Source organism: Phocoena phocoena, chromosome X (assembly GCF_963924675.1).
Source record: "Phocoena phocoena chromosome X, mPhoPho1.1, whole genome shotgun sequence".
Lineage (NCBI taxonomy): Eukaryota > Metazoa > Chordata > Mammalia > Artiodactyla > Phocoenidae > Phocoena > Phocoena phocoena.
The window spans coordinates 114,019,906-114,045,337 of NC_089240.1; the positions used below are offsets into that span (position 1 = coordinate 114,019,906).

The window sequence follows — 25,432 nt, forward strand, 5'->3', positions numbered from 1 at the left end:
GAAAATGATTCTCTGGTGAAGCAAACATCTTTACTAGGTGTACAATCACAGACAACGCAGTGTCCTCTCGCACACTTCTGGGCAGCTTTACTTTGCAAATATGGATTGACCTTATCTTCTGAGAGTAATCTTCATTTGCATGTAAAAAGGTGGACAGGAGATCCTTGTTTATTTTCCTCCCAGGCATGCAGAGCTCTGGTCCCCTAGCCTGAGTGGTTTCTCACACTGATTTACAAAAGACGTCAATTTCATCCCCACTGTACAACTGAGCTACATACAGTTTCTCCTCTTTGATTCATATGGATAACTTCTGTCCAAATGGCTCAACACTAGGTAAACACTGAAAATTTGGAGGCACTGACAACCCGAGATATTCGGGTTCTTAGAAAGACGCCTTCTCCAGAGGACTATGCTAAGCATTACAGAAGATATAAGACGAAACAAGGTTCCTCTCCTTCAGGGAAGCATAATGTAGTAGCAGAAACACGGGGTATGCCAACAGGAGACCAAAATTGGTCTAAAAACTGCCACCGGTAATCCAAGTGACCCTGCGGACGTCGCGTCCTACATCTCAATTTTTTTATATGTCAAGGAGAAATATAAATGGAACCCACACCATACGGTTAAAACCTACCTAACAAGAATAAAATAATAATAGCTGGGAAGGAAGTGCCAGCGAACCAGACAAGGGTTTTAAAAATATAAGGGACTGTTATTCCTGATCTAGCGAGGGGTCTGACCAGGAGGACCAAAGGCCTCTTAACTTAAGGAGTCCCGGGACAAGCCTAGGGATGATTTTCGGGATTGGTGGCCCTAACCAGGCGAACTTCCCGGTAGAAAGGGACACCGACTGCCAGAACGCGACGCAGGAGTAATCTGGACGCCACTCCGCAAGTCGGGGGTCCGAGATCACGGCGTCGCGCGTCAGCAGGCTGCATCGTTCCCAAGAGACGAGACGCCTTTGTGGCATAGCTAGGCCTCCCGCGAGCCCGAGACGCGGTGACCAGAACTCTTTTTCTTGCATCCGGGGCTAAACCCGGGATGGGAAGGACCCGCGGGCCGTTCCAAACTCGCTCTGCTGCGACTCCCCAGACTGAGGGAGGGCGAGGTTGGGCGTGGCTGTCACGGAGCCACCGGAAACGCATTCTTCCTTTTCCGGTTGGGGCCTGTCCACAGCCCGCGACCCCAAAATGGCGGGTTGCGGAATGTTCTCGGGCCGCTAGTGGGATTGGGCTGGGGACTGAGCTGCCAAAGCCCCGCGCTCCCGGACCCCGGCGTCTTGGCGCGCCGCTCGCGGGGCCTCGCGCTTTCCCGACATCGCCCCCGGGAGCGCGGGAACCCGGACCTTCCTTCCTCCCCGCGGGGGCGAGAGGCGTGGCGACTTCATAGCCGAGCCCAGAAAGAGGGAAGTGGCGTCCACGGAAGCCGGAGCTGGGTGGAGGTAATTTGATTTTCCTTCTGGGTTTGGTCAGGAGGGCCCCCGAGAGATGCCGGCCGCACGCGCCAGCTGCGTGGTGGCGAGCTGGGGTGCGGGCGCGCAGCCTTTTCCTTTTCGCGGTGGCGTCGCTGCCGGGCGGCGGGTCGGCCTGAGAGCCGGTGGGACCTGTTCTCAGCGAGGCCGGCACTCAGTCTCCTACAGCCACATCTAATCTCTGGAAGCAACCTCTTTGTACCCTGTGTGCAGATATAACCCGGGGCTGCTGCTGAAGCACGCTCGGAGGCTGCCGGTGTGCTGAGTGCACGCGGGCGCCCTCGCGGTCGGTCCCCACATGTAGGTGTAGATGGGGGATGGGGCGTAAGGCCTACCAATGAGCCCAGCGAAACTTGCCCGTTTCCGCTGGCTTATGAGCATATCCCTGGAGAAAGGGTCATTTCAGCTTCCTAGACATTAGTTTTGGCTGACAAAGAAAAACAGGACGTGTCCCTGTACCTCCTGAGCCTGTACAGGCAGCAAGGAACCAGCCAAATTATTTCTTTGAATACCGGTGGCATCCTTGAAAGAACTTTGTTGTTGTTTCTGCTGGATCACCTCCGAGAAAATCAGACTCTCAAGGCCGTCCTCAGCCTTGCTTAAAGATCTCTATGACCCTGAGGAAGTGTAAAGTCAAGAGAAGGCTTACGTTTACAAGGACCCTTCCTGTCTCTGAAGAACCTTAATTGTCACCGTTTCTCCTTTCCTTTTTTATAGTTTGACGTTTGGGTATCTTGTAAACAAAGCCAACTGTCAGTTTTTCCAGTAAAGTAAGCAAAAAATTTCAGACACAGGTACAAAGCCGCTCAGTGCCCTTTATAAGTCTTCCCCCAAAAAAACAATGTTGACGCCATCTGATTGCTTAGTGGGAGGATACTTGCTGAGAGAAATAAGGTTACTTTTTCTCTAATTACTTCTTTTCTGATCTGGCCGCCTCAGTTTCCTTTCCAATATTAATATGATGGAAAAGAGAATATCAAATGTTCCATGAAGCAAAGGCATCAGTCTCCATAATAGGATGAAGGGGCAGAGAAGTTGTTTTCACCCTGACTAAAGACAAAAAACTGGGGTGATCTATTACAATTTAGAGAAAGTCAGATATGCCCCATTTGTAAAGGTGGGACAGGAAGCACATAGATTAAGTATTGGATAATATCAAAGCTCATTTTAGTGAATGGGTGCCAGTTTTTTCACCCATCAACCTTAAAAAAAAAAAAGTGATCAACTGACTTTTGTCTTCCCTGAGCTGTGCTTTGTTTCAGAGTTGGGTAACAAAGGAAAGGGGAAAAACATGTCTAGAAGTAGTCTTGAGTCATCCTGAGTGGCAGTTGATTTTAAAGGCGAGGCAGGACAGGAACTTTTCTGTTCTTTCTTCTCTGATAACTATAAATAGCAAGTAAATATGTGTCATGTGGCTTTCTTCTTGACGTGTACTTTTTTTTTCTGCCCCCCCTCAGTGACCTTGGGGAGAAGATCCACTCATTGGTTTTGTACCAAGCCTGACAAGGCCTCAGTTGTCAAAGGTGGCACCAGGAGGATGTCACACATAGGAGTAAAACTATTCCTAGAGCAAATGATGATGAGACATCTGAAGGTGAATGCATGCTTGTACCCACACGTGGAGGCTTTGTGGGAGACTAAGGGGTCTGTGAAAGAGAGCTCCAGTCAGAGTAAGAAATCCAGCCCACAGATGGACAGTCTTGGTCCTGAGAGCGCTCGCCAGCACTTCCGGAGCTTCTATTATCATGAAGCACCTGGACCGCTTGAGGCTGTCAGCCAACTGCAGGAATTATGCCATCAGTGGCTGAGGCCAGAGATCCACTCAAAAGAGCAGATCTTGGAATTGCTGGTGCTAGAGCAGTTCCTGACCATTCTGCCCAGGGATATCCAGAACTGGGTGCAGAAGTATCATCCACAGAGCATCAGAGAGGCTGTGGCCCTGGTAGACCGTTTTCAGAAAGAACATGGTGGAATAAGTAATGAGGTGAGCAGAAAGATTCCTTACGTGTACACTGAAATAGGGTAAAGGTCCGGGGGGGGGGGCTGCTAATTGGATAATGGGATGGATTAGGTCACTGTTCTGTTGTTGCTTTAGAACAGCTAAGTGCGATCTGAAATCACAGACTGGCAGCGACAGTCAGCCTCCAGGTTTCGGAGTTCCTGGGAGTCTTTCCTGGCCTTCGAGAAAAGAAATGCATTTCGCCCTCTTCAGGGCCAGGGTGAATTGAGGGTGATGGGCCTGGTCTAGCATGGCCGAGGAGACAGGACTTAGCAACAGAGAAATAAAAGGCAAGAAAGACTTGGGGAAGGAGAAAAAAACCTGAAAGCGTGGACAGCACTTAGAGGTCAAAGGCAAGAGAGGGTAGCAACCGAAGTATAAATCAAACATCTCTGGGGAGACTGCAAAGGAAGAGATAGAAAGAAAAAAGGGAAACAGGGATACGGAAAGAAGAAAAGTGCCAACAGAAAAATGGAGAGAAAGTGCTGAGGGGTGGTGCCCTCTGTGGTGGGAACACACATCTCAGGGCCAGGAGGAAAGAGCCCTGTGGCCTCCCTTAGTGCTCGGCCTTGGCCTTGCTGGTGAGTGGGGAACCAAGGTCTGTCCTTGGGAGATGGCAGCACACTTCCTTTCCTCGAGAGTCCACCTTGAGGAACACAGGTGTCTTATTACAACTGAAGCATATGGAGGAAAGTTAGAGTCCCAACTCTTCCCTCATTTTTTCCCTCTGCTGCATCCCCTTTCTCCATGAAATCGTTCCCTGGACATGGGAGGATTGGAAAATCTGACTGACAGGAAAACCTTTTTTCTTTGCATCCTTATTGTTTTAGAGAAAACTAGAAGATACAAATCCACTAGGTCAAGGATCCAAGTCTAGAAAGCAAGAGAGTGGAGGCAGCGAAAGGACAGGCATCCTACCCCACCCTGCTCGTGGCCTGAGCTGTGGCCATCTGTTGAGGGGTGGAGGCCAGCAGCAGTCACAGCTTCTCTCATTTTATCCTAATCTTCCCAGATCACGTGTATAGTTCCTTGTGAGGAAACCATGGTGCAGTATCTCTTTTAAAAAATGACTTCCTGGGCTTCCCTGGTGGCGCAGTGGTTGAGAATCTGCCTGCTAATGCAGGGGACATGGGTTGAGCCCTGGTCTGGGAGGATCCCACATGCCGCAGAGCGACTAGGCCCGTGAGCCACAACTACTGAGCCTGCGCGTCTGGCGCCTGTGCTCCGCAACAAGAGAGGCCGCGACAGTGAGAGGCCCGCACACCGCGATAAAGAGTGGCCCCCGCTTGCCACAACTAGAGAAAGCCCTCGCACAGAAACGAAGACCCAACACAGCAAAAATTAATTAATTAATTTAAAAAATGACTTCCTTTAACGTTACACGCTCCCCAAACCTGGGCTCTAGTCTTGTTTGTTCCTCCACCACCACCCCAAGACCAAAAGTTCTTTGCTAATGAGGATGGGGATTATTTCTAGGTCACAGCCCATGAGCTGGGAAAGGAGGCATTGCTCTTGGGAGGAACAGCAGTGGCCCCAGGCTTTAAGTGGAAGCCAGCAGAGCCCCAACCAATGGGTGTGTTCCAGAAAGAATGTTGGAATACATACCGGGTACTGCAAGAACAGCTGGGCTGGAATACTCAGAAAGAAACCCAGCCTTTATATGGAAGAGGTGAGGAGCTTCATAATAATTCTCTTCTCCTGGGAGCTGTGATAGTAATTGGTTCAGCTAGAATGTCACGGGAATTTTCCAGCTGCCCAGCCCTGCTGGCACTTAGGATGTCTCTCTGGTGGGAGTATAGTAGGCCAGTGGTGGGTGAAGGTGAGGGTCATTCTGTGGTACAGAAACATCCCAACCACAGAACCCTGGTATTTACAATGTGGACCTTGCTCCTTAGAAATGTGAGAGGAGAGAGGAAGATACAGCAGGGACAGGCGGGGTCATCTCACCCTTACAAGTTAAAGGAGAAATTGGGATCAGAAATGGGCTGTCATTGGCAGAATGGGAAGATAATTGTACACCAGGAAAAAAGTAATAAATCTCCCACATTTCCTACTGTACACTGGAGGACCTGAGGCTTTCATTTTCAAACACCTCTAATTCTTGCCCAGCTCAGCGAACAGTTTATTTTATGAGAGGAAAAACATAATGGATTTCCTTTTATTTCATGAAATCTGTGGAAAGAGTCAACTGGGAACCAATTCTGCGGAGTGGTGGATATTTGGTTCTTGTTCGCAAGGAGAAGGCCACTTCTGGCACAGCACATCACACACGCACGCACACACACGTGCGCGAAGATGAGCCATCTTTACCGAAGGAGTCCTATATTGTAGAAATTGCCTCAGGGTATTCATAAATAGAAAAGAGAAAGTTTTTCTGGCTCTTTTCCCCCCACAGCTGTGCCTGCTCAACAGATTCTAGCCTTTTCTGAGCAGGAAAGCACCCCAAGCTGGAAGATGGCATCTGAGCTCATCCTGCCTGAGTCCCAGGTGAGCTGTACTTTCCAGCTTTTCCAGGCAGCCTGAACGTGGCCTTGTCTGCTTTTCTCTGCTACCGATGACCCACCCGTACCTGGCAGGTGCTCTGAGGGGCGTTAGCCCCAGGTGTTCGCTAGGCAACGAGGCTTGGCCCTGTGGGAATTGGGCACCTCCCAAGCTGTGTACTGATCTCTTTGGTGCCTTCCTTTTCTGCCATCTCACTTCTTTTCCCTTAAATATTATACTCTTAAGGTCTTCAGTGGCTGACCTCCCGTGTCATTCGGAGATGAGTGATAGGATGGCTTTTGTCGTGGCAAGTACTGAACTACAACTTATTCTCTTCTTTAGAGTCTGTTGACATTTGAAGATGTGGCCTTGTTTTTTACCGAGGAAGAATGGCAATTACTGGACCCTGCTCAGAAGATCCTCTACAATAATGTAATGCAGGAAAACTATGAGACTGTCATCTCTCTAGGTAAAGATTCTTCCTTTCCTTTGTGTAGAACTTGTGTAATCTGTCCCGTCCTCAGTTCATGAAAAATGAACTCCTGTGAGAAAGTCCCAGTGTTCCAGTGGCGGGTTGGTTCTCAGCTTGATGGTGTGGGGAAAAGGAAAGGCATATCCAGACCACCCGGAGAGCTTTTTACGAATACACATCTCACTTCTTTATTCTAGGTAGAGTTCTTGATCTCTCATACTCGTGCCCCACCCTGCAAACCCACTCTTCCCATATCTTTTCCATGTCAGTAGCAGGCACCACGACTTACCCAGTTGCTCAGGCCCAAAACCTCTCAGTTATCCTTCTTTCTGGTCTTTTTGTTACACCCCCCAGCCGATCCGTCAGCAAGTGCCCTGAGCTCTGTCTTCAAAATAGGTCCTGCAACGCCGTTAATCAACTATACTCCAGTATAAGATAAAAAAGTTTTTAACAAAAGGTGCTGAATACAACCACGTCTCAACCTCTTCTGCTCTCACCATCTGGTCTAAGCCACCTCATCTCTAAACAGGTCTGCTGGAATACCACTGGACTCCCCGCCCCCTCCACGTCGTTTCCATCTGTCCTCCTTATAGGTTTAGTTCTTCGCTTCATCATTGCATATCCACCTACAACCACAGTAGAGTATAAAGAAGATGTGGAATCTAAGATTCTGCCCGTTTAAATGTGGGAGTAAATAAAAGTATAAAAGAGTCATTCATTTTTCCTGAAAATAGTCTGGAATTAAGATGGCAGTCCATGACCTCAAAGTTTTATTCTCAGAACATTATCATTGCACCCTAAACTTAAAGCGATCTGTTTAGCACAAGGGCAAGAACCATAGACCCGAGGTCCCCAAGAGTTCAAGGACAGTCTTAGAGAGTCTCCTTGAGGTAAGTGTATACATAGGAAGAGGAGAAGATTCCTTGATAGGAACCGTTATAGGAGCTTAACATTTTTAAGATTCTGTTCCTGTATTTTTTTAATTAAATTTTAATTGAGTTAATTGTAGATTCATATGCATATTTAAAATGTAATACAAAGAGAACCCATGTACACTTTACCCATTTTCCCTCAATGATAACTTTTGCAAAAGTATATAATATCACAACCAGGATATTAATACTGATATAGTCCACTGACCTTATTCATGTTTCCGTTTTCCCTTGTATGTGTGTGTGTTTAGATCTATAAAGTTTTATCACATGTTGAGGTTTGTGTATTCACCCCCACAATCAAGATACTGGACAGTTACATAACCACAAGGAGCCCTCCTGTTGCCCTTTTATAACCACACACACTTCCCTCCCACATCCCACCCCATCACCAACCTATGCCAACCACTGATCTGTTCTACAGTTTTTTAATTTTGCCATTTCAAAAATGTTATATGAATAGAGTCATGCAGTATGTAGCTTTGGGGGATTAACTTTTCTCATTCAGAATAAGTCCCTGGAAATTCATCTTAGCTATTGCGTGTATTGGTAGTTCAGATGAACTGCTGAGAAGCATTCCATGATATTGATATACCACAATTTGTTTAACCATTCACCCATCGAAAGGTATTTTTGCTGTCTTCAGTTTTTGGCTATTGCGAATAAAGCTGCCGTGAACATTCACGTACAGGATTTTGTGTAGAGATAAGTTTTCGTTTCTCTGGGATAAATGCCTTTAAGGGTGCAATTGCTGGTTCATATGGTAATTACGTGTTTAATGCCAAACTGTTTTTCAAAGTTGCTGTACCATTTTACATTCTCAGCCAGCAATGGATGTGATCCAGTTTTTCTACATTCTTGCCATTGCTTAGTAGTATCACCATTTTTAAAAAATACTTTTTTTGCCTTTCTGCTAAGTATGTAGTGTTATCTCATTGTGGTTTGGATTTGCATTTCCCTAATAGCTAATGATGTTTTGTAGCTTTTCATGTGCTTATTTGCTATCTCTATGTTCAGTGAAATGGCTTTTGCCCATATTTTAATTAAGTTGTTTTTTAACTGTTGAGTTTTGAGAGTTCTTTATAGATTCTAGATTCTAGTGCTTTCGTGGATATGTGGTTTGCAAGGAGTTTCCCCAAGGCTGTGTATTTTTCTTTTTATCCTCTTCCCATGGGCTTCCACAGAGTAAAAGTTTTGAATTGTGATAACCAATTTTTAATTTTTTCCTTTTACAGATTGTATTTTTGTTATCAAGGCTAGCAGTCTGACTAGCTGTAGATCCCTAAAATTTTCTGTGTTTTTCCTAAAAGTTTTATAATTTTACATTTAAGTCCACGATTCTTATTGAGTTGATTATTATATAAGGTATGAAGTTTAGGTTGAAGTTCATTTTTTTGCTATGGAGGTCCAGTTGCTTCAGCCTCGTTTGTTGAAGAGACTGGCCTTCCTCCACTGAAATGCTTTTGCACTTTTGTCAAAGATCAGTTGGACATATTTGTGTACATCTATTTTGTTCCATCGAGCTATGTGTCTATCCTTCTGCCAGTATTGCACTGTCTTGATTACTGTAGCTGTACAATTTAGGAAGCCTTAATATCTATCAGGTAGAGTGATTCTTCCTACTTTATTCTTTTGTCAAGATAAAATTTTATTTTAGCTATTCTAGGGCCTGTTCCTTTCCATGTAAATTTTAGAATAAGCTTATCTATGTCTACAATAAACTTTGTTGGAATTTTGCTAGAAATTACATTAAAGCTATATGTTAATTTGAGGGGGAGTGATATCTTTACTATGTTGATCTTTCTAATCAGTGAACACAGTATGTCTATTTATTCGGGTCTTCTTTGACTTCTTTCATCAGCTTTTTGTAATTTTCAGTGTACAGATCTTTTGCATGTTTGTTACGTGTATGTAGAAGCTAATTTTCATTGGAGCAATTGTAAATGGTATTATTTTAAATTTGGTTTCTGCATGTTTATTGTTTTTGTATAGGCGTGCCACTAATTTTGTTTTGTTCTCTTATCCTGTGACCCTACTGAATTCACTTATTAGTTCTAAGAAGTTTTTTAAGTCTTTCACTATTACCTATGATGTTAGTACAGGTTTTTTTGTTGATACTCTTATCAGGTCGATATAATTCCTTATTTTCTGAGTGTTTTTTTATCGTGAATGGATGTGGGGTTTGTCAAATACTTTTCTGTGTCAGTTAATGGGATTATGATCTTTCAAAGCTCGTTGATATGGTGGGTTACGTTGATTGATTTCAAATGTTGAACCAGCTTTGCATACCTGCAGTAAATCCTACTTGATCATGGTATATAATTCTTAATGTTACATTCAGTTTGCCAGTATTTTGTTGAGGATTGTTGTATTTAAGTTCATGGGAGATGTTAGTCTGTAGTTTTCTTTTTTAGTACTGTCTTTGTATGATTTTGCTATCAGGGTAATTACTGGCCTTATAAAATGACTTGGGTAGTATTTCTTCCTCTTGTCTTTTCTGGAAGAGATTATATAAAAGTGGTGTTAATTCTATAAATATTTGGTAGAATTCTTCAGTAACACTATATGAACCTGGGGATGTCTTTTTTAGCAGCTTTTAAATTATGAATTCAGTTTCTCTAATGGTCAGAGTGCTATTCAGATTATCTATTTCATATTGGTTGAATTATGGTAGTTTGTGGATTTTGAGAAATTTGCCCATTTTTCCTAACTTTTAAAATCCATGAACATAAGTTGTTCATAGTATTCCCTTATTATCTTTTTTTTTTTTTTTTTTTGCGGTACGCGGGCCTCTCTCACTGTTGTGGCCTCTCCCGCTGCGGAGCACAGGCTCTGGATGCGCAGGCTCAGCGGCCATGGCTCACGGGCCCAGCCGCTCCGCGGCATGTGGGATCTTCCTGGACTGGGGCACGAACCCACGTCCCCTGCATCGGCAGGCGGACTCTCAACCACTGCGCCACCAGGGAAGCCCCCTTATTATCTTCTTAATTGCTTCAGAATGTGTAGAGATATACCCAATTTCCTTCTTGACACTGATGGTTTATATCTTCTCTCCTATTATTTTTGTCAGTGTTGATATAGGTTTATCAATTTTATTTTCTTTAAGAATAAGCTTTTTGTTTGATTGTGATTTCTGTTGTGATCTTTATTATTCCTTTCTTCAACTTTTTAAAATTTTATTTTGCTTTTTTTCTAGTTTCTTGAGTTAGGAACTTAAGATTATTTATTTGAGACCTTTCCTCTTTTTTATTGTAAGCATTTAGGGCTATACATTTTCCTCTGAGCATTCCCTTAGCTGCATTCCACATATTTTGATATATTTTAATTTCATTTTCATTTAACTATGTATTTTTAAATTACCCTTGAGACTTTCTTTTTGAATCATGGATTATTTAGAAGTATACTGTTTCATTTCCATATATTTTTAGATTTTTCTGTTGTCTTTCTGGTTTTGACTTCCAGTCTGATTCCATTTTTGTCAGATTGCCTTTTCTCACTCAAGCTGTGATTTTTTTTTTTTTTTTGGTTCTAGGTGTGATGTGTTATTTTCTTTATTGCATCCTGATCATTTTGTCTATTATGTTAGGAGAGTCTGGGTCCTATTTAAATATTTTATTTTAATGGGCAGTCACTCTGTTTTAATTTAGCACACAGGTTCTTTCCTACTTTTGTGGAGTATGTGTCTAGTGACAGTTTAGTTTTCAGAGCCTTTATAGTGTTATTGTGGTCTCCTTGGTTTATATGGTACTGCTAGGGTTCCCTTGCGTCCCCGCTGGTGCTGCCTGATGGTGAGGAAGATATTTACCTAGGCCAGAGTGTCTCTCAGTGGGAATCTCTGACCTGTAGGGATGAAGAGGCTTCCTGGGCCCGGCCACTTGTGGCTAGGTCCCTCTTGCTAGTTCTGCATGCCTAATTTGGTGTCTCCTCACTGGAGTTCTAGTGTTGTCAGAAGGTTTCCCATTCAGATTTGGGAAGGAATAAGCCTATCCAGATAGCCTTCTGTTGCTAGGTTGCGGTTTGGAAAACACTAGATCTGGTTTGCCTTCTTTTTTGGGTGTGGGGATGTAAGACACCTGCTGTGTTACTCTTGTAGTTCTGGGGTCCCAAACCATTTTGCCTTCTTTTTACCACTTTTTAGAATTCTCTGTTCATTGTGTCTTGCATTCTTGAATGGGTTTGTTGTTGTGCCTAGCAAGGAGGATCAGGGAGAAATGGGTCTGTGCCATTTTGTCCAGATTGGACCAGAAATCACTTGTTCTTGTATTTTTTAAAAGCTGTCATCGTTGATTTTTCTTTTCATTCCTGTAGTTTTCTTGTTTTGGGATCAGATGTCTGATTCTTCTGTTTATTCCAACAGGGTTAAAGCTCAAAAATGACACTGGAAATGACCAACCTATGTCTCTTTCTACATTAGAAATACAAGCATCAGGATGCAAAGTATTAAGAAAGGCCAGAATGAAAGTTGCCCAGAAAACAACGGGCAAAGAAAATCATGGTGGTACACACAGGGTACGGAAACGGCATCGAGCTTTTCCAGGGAAGAAAAGAAAGAAACTTACAACTTGCAGACAAGAGCTTCCAAAACGTATGGATCTTCATGGGAAAGGCCATGCAGGAGAGAAACCTTTTAAATGTCAGGAATGTGGGAAAAGCTTCAGGGTTAGCTCTGACCTAATTAAGCACCAGAGAATTCACACTGAAGAGAAACCCTATAAATGTCAACAATGTGATAAGAGGTTTAGGTGGAGTTCAGATCTTAATAAGCACTTACTGGCACACCAAGGAATAAAACCATATAGATGCTCATGGTGTGGGAAAAGCTTCAGTCATAACACAAATCTACACACCCACCTAAGAATTCACACAGGAGAAAAACCCTTTAAATGTTATGAATGTGGGAAAAGATTCATTCAGAACTCCCACCTTATTAAACACCAGAGAACCCACACAGGTGAGCAGCCTTATACTTGTAGCATATGCAGGAGAAATTTTAGCAGGCGGTCAAGCCTTCTTAGACACCAGAAACTCCACAGGAGAAGGGAATCGTGTCCAGTGTCTCCAGTCTGAAGAAAGCCAGCAGCTAGAGCTTGACCCTAGAGGTGATAAAAGAATACAAAATGATGAGGCACCCAGTGATAGGAATCTATCATCAACAAAATTTGGGAGGGGCACATGTCATGTTTCATAAAAAGGAATCTAAACTCTCTTTTATTCAGCATTGTATCCTCAGTGCCTCCTAGCACAAGACTGATCCATAATGACTTCTTTATAAATAAAAGAGTGAAATAGTTCTCATATATCTAAAGTTACCTATCTATCTATTTCTAACTATCTGTATCTGTCTGGTTACTCAGCTTCCCCACCCTCCGTGATCTAAATTCTTCAGGTATCAGGTGCTCAGCAAATATGTGATGGCCATGAGTCCTACTCCCATTCTTTCTCAGGAGAGACGGAAAATAAGTATTCAGGTCCTCTGAAGGGAGCTCAGAGAGAATTACTAAGTTTGAGGCAGTTTCTGTGGCTACCATTCTGGCTACATGAACAACCAAACCAGGGTTCAGGGAACTTCATTCTGGAATAGGAAGAGAGGGTTCAGTGTTTGCCCTGGGAGAAGTACCCCCATTCTAGTTGCCTCTCTCCTGAGCAGCCACTACTGCTGCAGTGTTTTCTGTCAAAGGAATTCCAAGCAGCACGCAGAGGCCTGAATGCCAGCACAGACCTAGGGACCCTGGAAGCACTTGATATCTTTCTTCCTGCTGGTCCTCTCAACACTGAGGTATTCAGAATGAAATGATGAAGGAGGTAATCGGGGCCCTCATCCAGGTATCTGTAGAAGGCAGAGGGCAGTGGTGAATGGCCTTTTTTTGACTTTCACTATGTGGACTGGAAGGCTTTCAAGTTGATGCCACCCTGCTCCAGGACCTAACAGGAGGCCCATTTTTATGGCTGTTCAGCCACAGCCCCATATACATGGATGCTTTGCAGGAAGGTCTGGAGATTTTGCAAACTGATTTACTAGAGTGGTAAGGAGAGCCACGTGGCCTCATGGCCTCGTAGCCTCGGTGAACATTGGATGTGAGGAGGGAGTGTCCAGTCAGAGCAGGGTGAGGCCTGTGACTTAGAGTGATAGCTCAGTGAGAGCCAGGTCAGACAGAAACTGGTTTGTTCATGGTGGTTCCTCTTCCTTCCCCATTGGCCTGAGGTTGCGCAGTTGGCCCTCTATATCCACAGGTTCCACGTGCACAGATTCAACCAACCGCGGATCAAAAAAATTCCAGAGCTTAGGAAAGGTAAAACATGAATTTGCTGCATGCTGGCAACTGTTTGCATAGCATTTACATTGTACTAGGTATTGTAGGTAATCTAGAGGTGATTTAAAGTATATGGGAAGATGTGTGTAGGTTATATGTAAATACTGCACCATTTTACATAAGGGACTTAAGCATCCTCAGATTTTGGTAGCTGCAGGGGGTCCTAGAACCAATCCCCTGCGGGAGAGACAACTGTATCTCCTGAGAAGACGATGTGATGTCAAGGGAAGGGCAGGGAAGTTGGAAGACATGGGTTTATACCTGTGTCAGATCCTAGTTTAGGATGTTGGTCAAGCCTTCTATATACTTATTATTTCAAAATTTTTATTCAAAAATTTTACTTTTTAATGAAAGTAAATGAAAACGGCATTTTGTTTCATAAGAGATTTAAACATCAGACAAAATTCCATTGTTTCCATATTACCCAAAGATGACCAGCGTTCACTTTTTTAGAATAGGTGTCTTCAGATAATTTTTCTCTTTTTTTCTTTTTTTTTTTTTTTGGCCACACCGCACGGCATGCGTGATCTTAGTTCCCCAACCAGGGGTGGAACCCGGGGCCCGGCAGTGAGAGTGCTGAGTCTTAACCACTGGACCACCAGGGAATTCCCCAGATAATTTTTCCATGAAGAGTCCTTTCTAAGCTTGTTTACATGTTTATAAAATGGAGATAGTGATTCCTTCCTATCAGGGCTGCTGTGAGAATTAAGAGAGACTGGTGAGATTGCCTAACATTGACTGGTTACAGAAGATGGTCCATAAACATTTGGAACAGTCTATGTTCATGGTCCCTAAACCATGTTACAGAAGATGGTCCATAAACATTTGGAACATCTTTCATCTTGTTTTAAAAAATCAACTGTCTACTTATTCAGCTTTTAAGCATCCTTACTGAGTTTTCCAGCTGTTTTTTTTAATATAAATTTATTTATTTATTTATTTATTTTTGCTGTATGCGGGTCTCTCACTGTTGTGGCCTCTCCCGTTGCGGAGCACAGGCTCCGGACGCGCAGGCTCAGTGGCCATGGCTCACAGGCCCAGCCGCTCTGGGGCATGTGGGATCCTCCCGGACCGGGGCATGAACCCGTGTCCCCTGCATCGGCAGGCGGACTCTCAACCACTGCGCCACCAGGGAAGCCCTGTTTGTTTATTTTTGCCTGTGTTTGGGTCTTCGTTTCTGTGCGAGGGCTTTCTCCAGTTGCGGTGAGCGGGGGCCACTCTTCATCACAGTGCGCGGGCCTCTCACTGTCGCGGCCTCTCCCGTTGCGGAGCACAGGCTCCAGACGCGCAGGCTCAGTAGTTGTGGTGCACGGGCCTAGCCGCTCCGCGGCACGTGGGATCTTCCCGGACCGGGGCTCGAACCCGTGTCCCCTGCATTGGCAGGCGGATTCTTAACCACTGCGCCAGCAGGGAAGCCTCTCCAGCTCTTTTTAAAGCTGGCTCATGATGGTCAGAAGGGTAGCCTTCTGGTGTGACATTCCTTTCTAGAGATGCTCCTCTCTCGTCAGTGGTAAACAATAAGCTAATGTCCCCATTCAGCTAGGTACACTGCTAATGAGTAACAACCACAATATATTAGATTCCTTAAACTTGAGATGCTTGAAAAAGGAGGGCAAGTGATGGCTAGGGGTGGAAATTTTGTGGACAGTATTTACACTATTAGGTATATCCTCAAACTCATGAGAGGTGACTGTAGAATGGCCACTAAAAAGAATGAAAGAGTTAATCTCACAGGAGGAAGTGACCCGGAAGGAAAGGAGACCATTATACTGCAAAAGGCTTGGAGAAGGACTGCCCCGCCATCCCTTCCAGGTCTCTCTGTGATTGTGCCCTTGGAACTAAGGGGAAGTTCAGCTTCCTGCAGAGGGCACTTTCTGTGTGAATCCATGTTTGGTAGCACCCTAGATAGCTGGTATCATGCTGCCACGCAAAGGACATTTATTTGTGTAGCTTTTTTTTTTTTTTTTTTAGCCGCGACACGTGGCTTGCGGGATCTTAATTCCCCGACCAGGGATCGAACCTGCGTCCCCCTGCAGTGGAAGCACGGAGTCCTAACAACTGGACCGCCAGGGAATTCCCTGTTTAGCATTTAGGAAGAAGAGATGGATTCAAAAGTTGAAGGAAGTACCGCGTGGATGGAGCCCGCAGATACTGCCCCTTCATGAGATTCAGCAAAGTTCCTGAAAACGGGTCAGCAAAAGGGCACTCTGTTTTCCCAAAGCTGCCATCCCGTTACAACACCTTTTAGCTTCAGAGCTCATCTTCCAGGTCCTCGTCTATGCTGACCTTCCCAGGAGAGGTCAGAAGCATGGAACATGGGTCCTGTTTTAGAGATTATTTTTTTAAGGCAAGTGGCAGGAAGACCTTTAGATGTGAATGGGCAGAAACAGGAAAAGAATCGAGGATTCCTGGTTCCAAGTTCAAATAGTCCAGCACCCTTTGAACACAGGGGCTCCAGGAAGAATGGACATTCTTGTCCCAGCTGTTGTGGCACAGGATGTAGAAGTTGGGGCTCCTAGCTGGCTCATTAGTACCTCTTCTTCCCTATCAACCCTCTGCCACAGCCTCGCAGGGGCTCCTTGCTCATGCATCTTGACCACTCACAGCCCTCATCATCTCAGACAAAGAAGAGACGTGGGCACTAAGGAAGGAAATGGCAGGAGGGAATGGAGGGGAGATGTCATTCTGCTTCATACTCACCTGCCACCTCCCCAGCGTGTGGCTGAAAGACGAGAACTCTGATGCTTTTCTTGAGGACACAACAGGAAGACATCACACAAAAGCCCAGGGGCTGGAGACACAGGCCGGATATTCACTCAGGGGACAGAATGGAGAGGCAGAACACTCCAACTTCAGATCCCACAGGCAGAGATGGCACTGAGGAGACGAAAGCTGACCTGAGCCAGGTGTGAGGGGTGTGGGCTCCTATCCCCACCCCTGTGCTCCGGCCCTCAGCAACTGAGGGACATCAGGGAAAAGATGGGCTGAGCAAAGAGGATGAGAAAGGAGCCAGGAGAGCAGAGGCCAGCGGTCCTCTTGCACTCTGATCGGTCTGCATTTGTGATGCCTGAGGTTGGGAGTCAAGGGGTCGGGGAGCAGGGGGCCGCTGCCCGCTGTGGCCGAGACGCTAGTGCGTGTCTGCGTGTCCAGGCCAGATCTGTCCAGCTGCGTGCAGGGCCTGGCTCTTCAGCTTCTCCCTCCCAGAAAACAGCGAGGTGACTGCTACTCAAGAGCCTGTTGTGTGTGGGGGGGTCCGTTCCAGCCCTTCCCCCACTCCAGCGGCCTCTTCCTCCTTCACTGCCTGTCTCCCTCTGCCATGGCCACTGCCAATAGTGAGTGTAAACTGTCCCACTGTTCCCAGAGGAACGGCCACGGTGACTGAGAATGGGCAGGCAGGGCGGGAGAGAGAAGAAAAAAGGAATCATGGTCTCATCTTTGTCAGGAGATTTAAATGCTCTCCTTGCTACCTTCCCTCTGTGTCCTTTGAAAATCATTAAATGTTAGGTTGTCGGTCATGTAAAGGAGGGGACTCCCTGCCAAAGTCTGTCCCAGGCTCGGCAGCCGGACGTAGTCGCTTCTAAGCCCTTCCATTCCCGTGGCCGTCTTCGCCTCTCTTCCCTCCCTCTGTGCCCCCTGCTTCTTACTACCATCGTGGTGCCAGGCAAGGGATGCAGCTGTGGACAAAGTGACAGGGAGTCAGGGAAGCCCTCCCGAGGGTCAACAATCATGAGCGTATGAGGGGGAGAGGGCGGGAGGCGAGGTGAGAGGAGTGGTGGTGAGCACCCTTCACCCTCAGATCTGGACAACCCGGGGGAAGGAGGGAGGGAGGTGGCCAGGCCAGCTTCCGGAGGGAGCTCTGCTCCAGGGTTGGGATTTAGGGGGGAAGTGGAGAGGAAGAGCCACGAAACACCAAGAAACATTTCCCTCGTCCCTCCTTAGGCTCTGGTATGGCCGTGTGCGACTTGGGGTGACAAGAAGGAACTGACTCCGACCCAAGGGCTGCAGACACCTCAGAGGAACTCGAGTTTGGTAGCAGAAGATGTCATGGCTGAGAGCATTCTCTCTTCAGGTAGTACCCATATATCTGCCATCCCCAGGCCTCCCTTGGGGAGGCTCTCAGCTTTCCTAAAGGGTGTTATTCTGGGTTTTCTTCTTCACCTCGTGCCCCATTCACTGGAGTGTCAGCACCTTATTTTTTGGGCATTCCCCCTGTTGGAGCTGGTGCAGGATCTCACACAGAGTAGAGGTAGTATGGGCGTAAGCTGTCTGCAGATTTTTGTGTGTGAGAGAAATAAACCTAAAGGGATAAATGTAACCCCCTGCCAAGATTGAAAAATAATCATCTCAACTCTACACATTGTTTGCTTTTAAAATCCTTGCTACAACAGGGAAGCGGGAATGTGAGCTGAGAAAAATACAGCAGCATAGGGCAGTCTATATGGATTATACTCTGCTTTGTCCAGTCCCCACTCCCACAGATCCTGACACAGTGGGTGAAATCTTCCTGAAAATTCTCAAGAATGGAGAAAATTCTCAAGTCTTCAGGCTCAGTGGACATAGGCCTACCCAGGGCCAGGCTCCTAATGGTCCTTGTGCAAAGACTCTCCCCCTCCCCTGCCAAAGGGATCCAAAGCCTTTTCCACCCATTTTGCTGGCAAGGGCCCCTCTGGGAGCTGGGCATACCCACGGGATAGATCAGCACACAAAAAAACATTGGATTGGCCAAAAAGTTCGTTCGGGTTTTTCGTGGCATCCTATGGAAAACCCGAACGAACTTTTGGGCCAACCCAGTATATCAATATCTTTCCTTCAGTGGTCTTTGACCAACCTGGGAAGCAAGGCTTCCTCATCTGGGGGTCCATGGATGACTTCAAAGGGCCTTCAAAGTTTTGAGTATGCGGGCAATTGTCCAAAAAGCTAGCCCGTACCTTTGTGGGGTTATCAAAAGTCTTCGTGACCCCCAAGCATTTAGGTACAATTACAGCTGCAGTTACTTAAAGCTGTATCCCCAACTCCCTCAAGTCTTGTAGTGCATTAGGGTTGAAAGAGCCCTTGGAGAAGCCGTGGAGACCATGCCCCTGGTTTTACAGAGAGGCAACTGGAGCTTAGGGGGTTTCCTTTCCAGGACCTTGAGGCAGAGGGGGGATTGGAATAGAGTCTCCCAAGCCCCAGGCCTGGAGACTAAGGTCCCTCTTTCTACACATCACAATACCTTCACCTCCTGGCAGTGGCATCTCAGGAAATGTTATCACTCTCAAATTATGATCTCTTGGCTGTCTCCCAGGGGCTAGGAATTCCTTTTTAGTGATGGTCTGTTCTGTTCTAGGAGGGCTCCAAACTATTCTTTCAGGATAACCACTCAGGCAGGGATTCCACTCCTGAGCTCTTTAAGAAAGGGCTTCCCTGTTAATGGGATACTGTGTCCTTCAAAAGTACGTCTTGTCCCTGTACACAGACTGTGACCAGATAATCATCCCCATTCTAACGCCCGAAGGGGTCTGGGACTTGTGGGAGAGTCACAGGAAAAGCTGGACAAGAGGGGCATGTCCCTGGAGAGGCAGACTCTCCTCCAAATACCCCCTCCTCATTTTTATTTTTTGGCTGTGCCACGCGGCATGTGGGATCTTAGCTCCCCGATCAGGGATCGAACCCGTGCCCCCTGCAATGGAAGTGTGGAGTGTTAACCACTGGACCGCCAGGGAAGTCCCCCACCTCCTCGTTTCTGTGCTACATATTCATTAATTGTCCTCAAGCACCATGGTCACCAAGTCACTCTTCCACTCAATTTTCAACAGCTCCCATATCGTTTAAGTCCCACTCCCTGCTTTGGCTCAGTAGATCACGTGGCTTCACATGATCGCCAACCCTCTCTCCTCTCTCCCAGCTCACATATTGTTGCTGCTGAACCAGGCTGTTAGTCTGTCTTCAATTATTCTTTGCATTTAGCCCCCAGTGTTGCCTCCTGGCCTGTCCAAGTCCTTCTTTCAACATCGCATCCCCCCTTCCTCCTTCTACCTCCGCCCCAAACTCACTCCATACTGACTGTCCTTTCCACTAGAACAGTATTTAAAACCCAGATTTTGCTAAAACACTGATTGCTGGGCCTCACCCCCAGAGTTTATGCTCCAGTTAGCTGGGGGTAGGGCCAGAAAACTGGCATTTCCAGCAAGTTCCCCCGTAATGCTGATGTGCCAGCAACCCCACTTTGAGAACCTCTGCCTTAGAACCTGTCTCATGTACTTTCTCCTGAGGGCAGAGGTTGTCTTAGAAGCTTAGTAACTCTATCAGAGGCTGGCCCAGGGCTGCATAGCAATCGAAACTCCCTGAACAAATGGGCCTGACCACTTTAGGGTTAAATGTGATCTTAATCTGCGCTTTATTTCTTTCTTTTATAAATTTATTTATTTTTATTTATTTATTTTTGGCTGTGTTGGGTCTTCGTTGCTGTGTGCGGGCTTTCTCTAGTTGCAGCGAGCGAGGGCTACTCTTCGTTGCAGTGCACGGGCTTCTCATTGCGGTGGCTTCTCTTGTTGCGGAGCACAGGCTCTAGGCGCGCGGCCTTCAGTAGTTGTCGTGCGTGGGCCCAGTAGTTGTTATGCATGGGCTTAGTTGCTCTGTGGCATGTGGGATCTTCCCAGACCAGGGCTCGAACCTGTGTCCCCTGCATTGGCAGGTGGATTCTTAACCACTGAGCCACCAGGGAAGCCCTGTATTTTTTAAAGTTATTTTCTAAGTGTTTACCCTGGGGACTACACTTGACATATTAAACTTTTAACAATCTAGTTTGAATTAATAGCAACCTAGTCTCAATAGTATACAAAAGCTTTGCTCCTATACAGCTCAGTCCCCACTCTTGTACTTATTATTACAAGTTAAATTTCTATTTATTGTTTCCATTAACATAGATTTGTAAGTATTGTTTTATGTGTTTGCATCTTAAATAATGTAGGAGAAACAGAGGTATTACAAACCGTAAATATGATAAAAGTGGCTTTTATATTTACCTGTATTGTTATCTTTACCACTGTTCTTTATTTCTTCATATGACTTACATTTACTGCCTAATATCCTTTCATTTCAGCTGGAAGAATTAACTTTAGCATTTCTTCTAGGGTGGGTCTACTAGCGATGACTTTTCTCAGCTTTTTTAAAATATGGGGATGTCTTAATTTCTCTTTCCATTTTTTTTTTTTTCGGTACGGGGGCCTCTCACTGTTGTGGACTCTCCTGTTGCGGAGCACAGGCTCCGGATGTGCAGGCTCAGCGGCCATGGCTCACAGGCCTAGCTGCTCTATGGCATGTGGGATCCTCCTGGACCGGGGCACAAACCCGTATCCCCTGCATCAGCAGGCAGACTCTCAACCACTGCGCCACCAGGGAAGCCCTCTCTTTCTATTTTGAAGCATAGTTTTGCCAGATATAGAATTCTTGGTTGAGAGATCGACAGATTTTTTTTTCTGTCAGCACTTTAAATATGTTATCCCATTACCTTCTGGTCTCCATGGTTTCTTCTGAGAAATTGACTGCTAGTCTTATTGAAGATTCCTTTTACTTGATGAGTCACTTCTTTCTTGCTGCTTTCAAGATTCTATCTTTGTCTTTTTACAGCCACTGTGTCACCATGAGAGAGTTCTGAGTTGGGTGAAAAAAAACTTGCACCTTGTATCTGTCCTCAGGGAAACCCTAGACGGGTCAAAATAGACAAATACAATTCCTTGGGAACAAGGTCTATGCTGTTCCTCCAGAACAAGATACCTACATCAGGAATGAGGGCTACTGTCTTCAAGACTATCACCATGGAGGGGAGGGGAAGGGGGCAAGGCTCAGTTAAAACACCACAAAGCCCTCCTGTCGAAGGCTTCTTTTTGTTGATTCAGCATTCATTTGGTTGCTTCAAACCTTTATTTCCTAGAGTCTGACCAATTTAGTTCTGACAGTGTTTGCTCATTTTGGTGTTTCTGTGGAAGGACAGGCCCTTCAAATTCCCTACTCTACTACTTTTGTTGATGCCACTCCTCTGTATTCTACCTGTCTATTCTTGCCTGTTGTCTATTTTTTTTCCATTATAGCCCTTAACATATTAACCATAGCCATTTTTTTATTTTTTTAATTTTTTACTTCATTTTTTTATTTTTGCTGTATGCGGGCCTCTCACTGTTGTGGCCTCTCCCGTTTTGGAGCACAGGCTCCGGACGCGCAGGCTCAGCGGCCATGGTTCACGGGCCCAGCCGCTCCGCGGCATGTGGGATCTTCCCGGACCGGGGCACGAACCCACGTCCCCTGCATCGGCAGGCGGACTCTCAACCACTGCGCCACCAGGGAAGCCCGATAGCCATTTTTAATTCCCTGTTTGACCATTCTAAACTCTGTGCCATATCTGAATGTTGTTCTGATGTTTGCTTTGTCTCTTCAGACTCTGAATATTATTTCATTCTAACATGGATTGTAATTCTTTGTTGAAAGCTGTAATGATATATTAGATAACAGGAACTAAGGTAAATAGGCCTTCAGAGTGAGGTTTTATGTTAATCTGCCTAGGAGTTGGGCTTTGTTTAGTGCTTGCTCTAGCTGTAAGTGTCAGACACATCAATTTCCTCTAGCATCCTTATTTTTATCTCCCTTGTTGGCTTGGTTGTCCCTAAAAACTCCTTCTTAGAGGCTGGACCTTGCAGCCTTTTCCACTGCAGTGTAACAGTATAATAATCCCCTGTTCTTATACTAGATCCTGTTACTGTGGTGTCATTATGTGGGGGGAAGCGAAGTATTATGTTATCAATCACCAGATCCTATGGATTCTGCTTCCTTATGTTTTCCTTATCTCTTTTCCCTCTTCATTTGCTGTAGCACTATTTTTTGTGTGTGTGTGGTACGCGGGCCTCTCACTGTCGTGGCCTCTCCCGTTGTGGAGCACAGGCTCCGGACGCGCAGGCCCAGCGGCCATGGCTCACGGGCCCAGCCGCTCCATGGCATGTGGGATCTTCCCGGACCGGGGCACGAACTCGTGTCCCCTGCATCGGGAGGTGGACTCTCAACCACTGCGCCACCAGGGAAGCCCTGCAGCACTATTTTAATTCAGGCTTTCACTCTATTTTCTGTCTAGATTAATGTAGTGGACCTTATCTTAATCAGAACTCCGTGCTTTTAGTCTAAGAAATCAGACTGTGCATATTAGTGCACAGAAATCAACCACCTTGTTTTCAATGGCTGCAGTGTAGTCCATGGAATGAACTCACCATGACTCATTCAGACAGGCCCCTATCGAGAGACATTGTATCAATCCCAATTTATATGTCGCTGGCAAGGGGGACAGGCAGGTTCCAGGAGGATGGCAAGAATGAAAAAAGAGAAAGTGAACACAGTCTAGTTTTTTCATTGAAGAAAGTAAACAAGGAAAAAGCATCTCGAAGGGTAGAATTCTTACTAATGTTTTGTTGAAAGAGATAACACAGAGAGATCCTGTAACTTGGTGTTTCTAAACTATTTTCTGGGAGAGTGGGGCCCACAACACACTTGGATCAAATAAAATCTTTCTTGAAGGTCCAATATGCAAAACTAGTGGACAATAGGAGCTGCTCTGGCAGAAGGATGGGCTAAGCTTAGAGCCACCCCTACCAGCTTCCTGCAGATAGACTTCAGGTAATCTATGAGACCTAAGAGAGAGATAGGAAGTTATTGGTGCATGTGCTTTTTCACTAAGGAAATCCATAATCCCCATGGCCTATAATTTTCATTTGATTTTAACAAGGAACACTGATATGCCAAAGTTTAAGGATCTGTTCTCTAGGGGTTCAAGGGGCATATTTTGAAAACCAATACTCTAGTCCAAATCTCTACCCATTTATAAATTAGAAGGCTAATAATGCTTGCATTTGGGTTGAATGGCTTATTTCGTTCATAGCTCTTGCTGTAATTGGAAATTGCTGTTTCTTTATGTATGGTGTGTGACCCCCCGCCTCGCCCTAGCCTGTTTGTTAAGCTCACTGGAGCAGGGGTCTTGCCTATCATGTTCACTGTTAAACTCATGGAACATACAGCTGGCAGTGTGAGGGGTACATAGGAGACTTTCAATAAATATTTGAGGTAAACGTGAATGAGTAAAGGGCATTATCAAGAAAGTGAAAGAGCAACCCACAGAATGAGAGAATATATTTGCAAATCATATCTATTAATAGAAGCAAGGGTCTAGTATTCATAGCATTATTATTTGACGAGATTGGGGTGTTCCCTGGAAGGTTCCATTTGCAAACCTGATTTTATTTGTCCTGACTTGGAGTTAACCCAGGGTGAAAAGCCTTTCCTGAGGCCATTTGTCGAAAAGAAAGTTACTGGCAATTGGCTAATTTTATGGCTGCCTGAGGCTATGGTACACTTGAGAAGGCTGATGCTTTTGCTCTGGCTGATCTTGAGTTTCTGTGTAAGCAAGAATTGAGACTAAAGTAGACTTGTAACCTGTCTACATGTGCATTGAAGGTATGACCTAACATGAACACAAAAGTTGGGAGACTTATTGATTCAAGATATTTAATAAAATCTATTTCCAGTTGTTTGTTCACCACAAAGGTAACTGAGAAGAAACTTCAGTGACCGCAAGTGACAAAGAATACAAACAGTAAAAATTCATTCGGGAAAGTCACTAAACAAACAACAACAACAAAAACGATAAAACAAACTCCCAACAACAACAAACCTGGAAGAAGGGGAAAATGTGACTTCCAGAGTTGGCACATTATAGTATTTGAAATGTATAATTTAAGCAAAATGATCGAGGCATGCAAAGAAGCAGAAATGTGTAACCAATACAGAGGGGAACAAAGCAGTTCATGGGAACTGTCCCTGACAAGGCCCAGATGTTGCCTTACTAGATAAAGCCTTTCAAGAGCTGTATTGACTGTGTCCAAAGGTATAAATTAAAACATGCTTAAAAATGAAAGGAAAGTAGGAGAGCAATATCTCACCAAACAGAGAATATTAATGAAGATGGGGAAATTATTAAAAAAAAAAGAACTGAGTGAAAATTCTGAAGTTGAACAATACAGTATTGGAAATGAAAAGTCCCTAGAGAATCTCAAAAGCAGATTTTTGCAGGCTGAAGAGAGAATCAGCAAGTGTGAAGACAGCCTAATGGAGACTATCCAGTTTGAGGAATGGAAAGAAGAAAGGATGAAGAAAAATGAATAGACCCTCAGAGCACAGCAGAAGTGATGCTTTATGAATTCCAAGGTGAGGTCATGTAAGACCATGGAGTGTGCATTTTATTTTTCACTAGGTATACAGTGGAGAGATTTTGTGTCCCAATTAAAGAGTCTGTGGCTACATTAACTTAATGCCTGTTCATAATCTGTATGTTTATATTTACTTTGGAGGTAGAACCACACTGTTTTGATTACTGTAGCTTCGTAGTAAGTTCTGAAATCAGGAAGTGTGAGCCCTCCAACTTTTCTTCTTTTCAAGATTGTTTTGGCTATTCAGGGTCCCTTGAGATTCTATAGGAATCGTAGGATGACTTTTTCTATTTCTGCCCAAAAAAATGTGTTTAGGGTTTTGATAGGGAGTGCCTTGAACGTGTAGATCACTTTGGGGAGTACTGACATCTGAACAATATTAAGTCATCCAGCCCATTTACATGAAATGTCTTTCCATTTACTTCTTTAATTTCAGCAATGTTTTATAGCTTTCTGTGTACAAGTCCTTTGCCTTCTTGGTTCAGTTTATTCCTAAGTATTTTATTCTTTCTGATGATGTTGTAAATGGAATTGTTTTCCTGAT

General features: G+C 45.0%; 1 protein-coding gene across 3 annotated transcripts; it reads left to right on the forward strand.

Moving 5' to 3' along the window:
- The first annotated feature begins 1,150 nt into the window (after positions 1-1,150).
- Positions 1,151-12,657, forward strand: LOC136142365 (zinc finger protein 75D-like). 3 transcript variants are annotated; one of them, XM_065900383.1, is made up of 6 exons: positions 1,421-1,441; positions 2,929-3,455; positions 4,947-5,139; positions 5,866-5,957; positions 6,294-6,420; positions 11,713-12,657. In XM_065900383.1, the coding sequence occupies exons 2-6, from the start codon at positions 3,009-3,011 to the stop codon at positions 12,420-12,422; spliced, it is 1,569 nt and encodes a 522-aa protein (XP_065756455.1). In that variant the 5' UTR covers positions 1,421-1,441; positions 2,929-3,008; the 3' UTR covers positions 12,423-12,657. The 3 variants fall into 3 exon arrangements, with proteins under 3 accessions (XP_065756457.1, XP_065756456.1, XP_065756455.1); XM_065900384.1 differs by lacking the exon at positions 2,929-3,455 and having other exon boundaries at positions 1,157-1,441; XM_065900385.1 differs by lacking the exons at positions 2,929-3,455; positions 4,947-5,139; positions 5,866-5,957 and having other exon boundaries at positions 1,151-1,441.
- Positions 12,658-25,432: the final 12,775 nt, after the last annotated feature.

Excerpts from the sequence above, each read along its gene's own strand:
- LOC136142365 (XM_065900383.1), top strand. The coding sequence starts at position 3,009 with ATGTCACACATAGGAGTAAAACTATTCCTAGAGCAAATGATGATGAGA. Across the intron at positions 5,140-5,865 it reads CCAGCCTTTATATGGAAGAG|CTGTGCCTGCTCAACAGATT; the intron begins GTGAGGAGCTTC and ends TTCCCCCCACAG. Across the intron at positions 6,421-11,712 it reads TGAGACTGTCATCTCTCTAG|GGTTAAAGCTCAAAAATGAC; the intron begins GTAAAGATTCTT and ends TTATTCCAACAG.